The sequence below is a fragment of the Octopus bimaculoides genome, chromosome 10 (genome assembly GCF_001194135.2).
Source record: "Octopus bimaculoides isolate UCB-OBI-ISO-001 chromosome 10, ASM119413v2, whole genome shotgun sequence".
Classification (NCBI taxonomy): Eukaryota; Metazoa; Mollusca; class Cephalopoda; order Octopoda; family Octopodidae; genus Octopus; species Octopus bimaculoides.
In genome coordinates, this window is record NC_068990.1 from 87,303,662 (window position 1) to 87,309,043 (window position 5,382).

Sequence of the window (5,382 nt, forward strand, 5' to 3'; positions counted from 1 at the left end):
TGTTCACTGGCATGTGTGCAGTTGTCCATTGGCATGTGTGCAGTTGTCCATTGGCATGTGTGCAGTTGTCCATTGGCATGTGTGCAGTTGTCCATTGGCATGTGTGCAGTTGTCCAGGCATGTGCACAGTTGTCCAGACATGCAAGCACTTGTTCACTGACATGCGAGCGCTTGTTCACCGGCATGCGAGCGCTTGTTCACTGACATGCGGGCATTTGTTCACCAGCATGCGGGTACTTGTTCACTGACATGTGCGCTTTTGTTCACTGACATGCAAGCACTTGTTCACTGACATGCAAGCACTTGTTCACTGACATGCAAGCACTTGTTCACTGGTATGTGTGTACTTGTTTATATTCATGTATGCACACATTTGCATCCATGATTGAAATTTTGTCGATATGCTCAATCATATTATTGCTTGCACACACACACACACACACACACACACACACTCCAATGTACATGTAATTAATCAACTAGTAACACATTACATGTGCATGTTATATTTAATTGGTTACTCATTTCACTTCAACTAAATTTCTTTTCCTATTGCTGCAAAAGAAGTATAAGACTAGAATACCATTAGTACTGCCACATTTGCTGAAACTGAATCGTGGGAACTTGCTCTGGCTATATTCCTAGTAATAATTGCTGTTAATTTTCTCTTGGTATTTTAATTACAGTTTGGCTATTGTGGATTGTTTTTTTTTTTTTTTTCCTGGTTAAATATGAAACCATAGTATGGTTTGTGGAGATATACCTAAGTTCTGTACTAACCTGTGTATCAAACGTTTTAGTTTCCATAATTTATTGGTGTATAAAGGTGTGTGTTTATATATTCACACACACACAGGATACATCTATTTTTCCATGCTGGCGTAGATAGAATGGGTTATTGTGGTCTATGTAATTTGTGCAGGCAAGAACAGAAAAAAAAAACCCAACCTGCTTTGGTGATGTGTATTTCTTTGTGTGGACTCAGTTTGGTTTATCATGTCACTGGCACTATGGAAATTATTTCATATGAAGCGGAGTAAATAGTCCATGCTATTTATTCACTTTCAGTTCTTGAAAGTTACTCCCCTACTAGAGGGACAACCGTGTCATGCATCTTGCAAAGTTCACTTCCTATTCATTGTTGCTGAGTGGTAATTTGATTTGGCTTGGCATATTGGTCGTTTTTATTGTGTAGGTAGGTAGGGCCTGCAAAGTTATCCTGGGTGTGAGTGAGGCTGTCTCCAAGGCAGTTAGTAGATAGGCTTATCAATGAGTTATATGAAAGCTTTCATGTTTGGTGGCCAAGGCAGGTGGGTATTTATACTAAATCGGCATTGATATGAAACGATCCTAACATTCTAACTTCTTTCTTTCTCTCTAAATGTGTGTGTGTTTGAATGATACAAACATAACTCACCTTGTATTTTTCTCGTATCCTTAAAAACATCCTCATTTATATAAAATTTCAGTAATTTTAATTTTTTTTATCTTTGAGTTGAAGTGAAGCAGTATGACTGTTTTAGCTATGAGACCATATTGAAAATAAGATGATACAAGGAGTTAATCAAAAGTCTCATATCACAACTAAAATAATTTACAACACTGGAGAGAAAAGCAACGATAGTCTGAGGTTGGCTCCATGACGTAGGTAGTGAGAGATGGACATTTAGGTGCTGAATGGGGTCTGCTAAATATGGAGATAAAATGGTAGCAACAAATAAAACTTTGATTTTGCATTTTCTAAACTATTAAGTGTTTAAATGTCTACATTCTCCTACTTCTCCTGAATATTAGGCCTCTCAATACCAACCTACCTGAGACTGCCAATATTCATGTTGAAATTAAAATCTCAATTGAAATGTCATAATTTCATGGATGAAAATGATATTTTGTTGTGTTGCCTTCATCCTTTATTGTTAAACACCATCCTCATTTATTTTCCAGTAAACACACGTTTTGGGTTATATTCCAAACACCACCCTAATAAAATATTGTTTTACTCCTGAATCCTTGGAAATTCTGTTTGCTTCAGTTAAATGTCATCATAATTCAGAATTTTTGTACCGAAAAGTTTGAAACTCAATTTTTTGACAAAAATTCTTTGATTTCTTTAATACAAATTTGATCCTCCGTTTCTCTCTTCACAGCTGCCTTCCTGACTCAGACAGTTTGTCTTGATGATACTACAGTAAAGTTTGAAATTTGGGACACAGCTGGACAAGAACGATATCACAGTCTTGCTCCAATGTACTACAGAGGAGCCCAAGCTGCAATTGTGGTCTACGATATAACAAATCAGGTAAGCCTTCTTGTTATTATCAATGGCTTGTTGAAAAATTTCAGTTATTGCTGTGTAGCCCTGGACAGCCCTATTGTTGTTAATTGGCTCCTGGTCAGCTTTGATTGAGTCTTCTTATAACCTGTAGGGTGTCTGCAAAGTGACCTGGTGTATTATATCTCTGCCTCTTTTATGGGACCAGAGATGCTGATTGGGCATGTTATATTCTCACCACTCTTCACTTTGTTTCTACACACTTTGCGATTCTGGTAAACGAGATGGACTCTGCCAGAACAGTGTGGTAGCTGCTGCTGCTTCTCTACACTTACCATCTAGCGGTGTGCATTCCACCCAACACAATGATTAGATCAGTTGGGGTTTGATGTTGCTGTTGCAGGAGAGATAGTGTTTCTGGGACAATGTTGAAGATGTCTTGGTGTTCAAGGATTAATTTTTCATGTAATAGCTGGAATTGCAAGGATTTGAAGCTTGCTTCAGCAACAGTTGTGCATGTGTTTGTGGTATTTAAAAAACATCAACCCATGATTGCATGAGTCCACCTGACCCATGCAAACATGGGAAAGTGGATGTTAAAACTATGGGGAGGATGATATTAACTGTGGTGATGATGATGATGATGGTCATCAGGTGCAGTCATCAAACACATATGTATAAGGTTGGTGCAAAAATAATCAGTGTTAACCATCACCTTTAAAACAGTGTCCCTCTGTTTTATTAACCATAACCATCAGAATTTTTGCTCATTTTTGGGAAGAGAAAGTCTGAGGGCTTGGTTTACAATTTCAAAATCAGTGGAAAGATGGTGAGACGGACTAGCTTTGCAGGTGTATTTTGCTGCCTGTCATTTCTAAATATTTATAATTTGTGTATAAATATATAACATCAACCACTTAACTGTGCCTATCTACATCATCATTTTACAGCCATTTTTCTATGCTTGCATGGATTAGACAGGTCTTATCCAGCACAATTTTTCACCTTGTTTCTTATGCCCTCACTCTTAAGAATAATGCAGGTTACACAACACTATGGAAGATAGGTATACGACGTGGGAATAGTGAACGGGTGAACAGCTAATTCAACAGTGCTTTCAGAATGCCTTCACCCGTAAGTGTCTTTAGATAATCTCAATGTTCCTCGATAATTTTGTGAAGACATTAACACCAACTCTGAAAACCATCTGGATAAATTGTTTACAAAGCTATTATTTGTTCATTACTTCAGTGAGCCTGAGGATGATTTCCATAACATTTAATTGTAGGTGCTAGACAGGTGTTTTCATTTAGTCTGATGAAACCTATCCATGTCTTACGTTGACTCTTTTTATGGGTTAGTCAAAGAAGAAACAGCAATGCTCATGACACAATTTCCAAGATCTCTGTGACTGAAAGGAGGAATTTATCCTCAGAGTAGAGGCCAAAATGCTTGCAATGAAGTGTATTCAACTGAAAGCATGCAAAGGTCAGGTGGCAGTGCTAAATCAAGCAACAGATTAAATCTGTTATCCAAGAACAAGACCAGTCCTTCCAATCAGCTTCTACAACTTCCATTTACCATATTTCACTTGCATAGCTTTTTCATAAACACTTAACTTTTTGTTGGCTCAAAGTTTTGTGTTTAATGTATAAACTAACAGAACTGTGAAAGAGTAGACTGCTCTGTCTTTGATATTCCCTTGTTTTATAAGTAAAGCATATCGGCTGATTGGTTGTTTTGGATGAGAGATGCTTTTGTGCATTACGTTGCCTGAAAGACCTACCTTCCCAACTACAGCAGAATCAGCCGGTCCTTTACCAAGATGATTTAAACCAGCTTGGTGGAATCCTCCAAAGCGTCACACCTTAACTCAAGTGCCTCAGACATTTGGAGAGGAAAAAAAAAAAAAACTCCTCCTTCACACTGTGTATAATTAATACTCCTTAACTCTCCATCTCCACAACCCCAGTTTCACTACAGTGGATAGACAATCTCCCACAGCATCCCTTCAAAAGGTGCACTTTTCAATGTACAATTAGCCCTAGTTTTTTTTAAAACAAATTTTGAACCCTTCCTCCTCCAAAAAGGGAACACCTCCAAACCTATTGCTCATATATCCAACATCTCAAAGGTGAATGAAATGGGTGTTAATGACCTCCCTCATCACTTTGTCTCTTTTTCTCTCCAATCACCACCAGATCTATTAAAGATTTACTCTTCTGTGTCACTCATTAGTAATTGTTCACTCTTAAAAATTTTAAGTCATTTAGTTGTACCTGATATCAGCAATTTCCCTTTGACATAAGAACTTCCTGGCTAAGTTGTCTTCTGTCTCTCATTTCTTGATCAGAAATCTCTTTGTCAAACTACACTATTTGCCAATAGAGTCTCTGTCCCACACACTTGCATACACCAAGGTTTGCTAATGTCTCCAACACCTTTCCTTCTCTATTGTAATGAGCTATTTAATATCTTCTCTCTCTCTCTTTCTCTCTCTCTCTCTCTCTCTCTCTCTCTCTCATTTCACTGATCTTGCATTGCCCATTGAACATGATGGAGAATTTCAAGTAATAAAATTAAAACAATTCTGTAAATATCCAAGACTGTAGACAAAGGACAATTATTTAAATTCAAATGCAATACATGGTTTTTATGAAAAATAATTGAGAATTTTGCATCACTTGCATCTTTCCACCCTGATCTATGAATATTTTGAAATTATTACTCAAGAAACAATTATTTCTGAGTTTGCCAAGAAATCTATTTCTTCTCAGATGTGGTGGTAGTATTTCATTGAAAAAGAACTTCTATTCTTCTAGTGAATATATGAAATGTTTCTATCCATGCTACTTATTGATTGTCATGTGTGTTTCTGTATGTAATTATCAGTGTCAATGTTAAGAAGTTCAGCAGTGACATATTATTCTCTTCTTTTTGTCTACACAGGATACTTTTAGTCGAGCTAAATCTTGGGTAAAGGAATTGCAGCGACAAGCCAGTCCAAATATTGTTATAGCTTTAGCAGGGAACAAGGCTGATCTTGCAAACAAACGAATGGTAGAAAATGAGGTAGGTTAAAGCATTTTCTACATAAGCTTTTTCTGGGG

The 5,382-nt window shown here is 37.2% G+C and overlaps 1 protein-coding gene across 2 annotated transcripts in view; it reads left to right on the forward strand.

Annotated features, from left to right (window-relative positions):
• LOC106869941 (ras-related protein Rab-5B) overlaps positions 1–5,382 on the forward strand; it is an 80,938-nt gene that overhangs the window by 71,426 nt on the left and 4,130 nt on the right. For both annotated transcript variants that reach the window (XM_014915878.2, XM_014915877.2), the window contains exons 3-4: positions 2,148–2,299; positions 5,222–5,344. In XM_014915878.2, the coding sequence (XP_014771364.1) occupies positions 2,148–2,299; positions 5,222–5,344 (275 nt within the window). The remainder of the gene's footprint in view (positions 1–2,147; positions 2,300–5,221; positions 5,345–5,382) is intronic.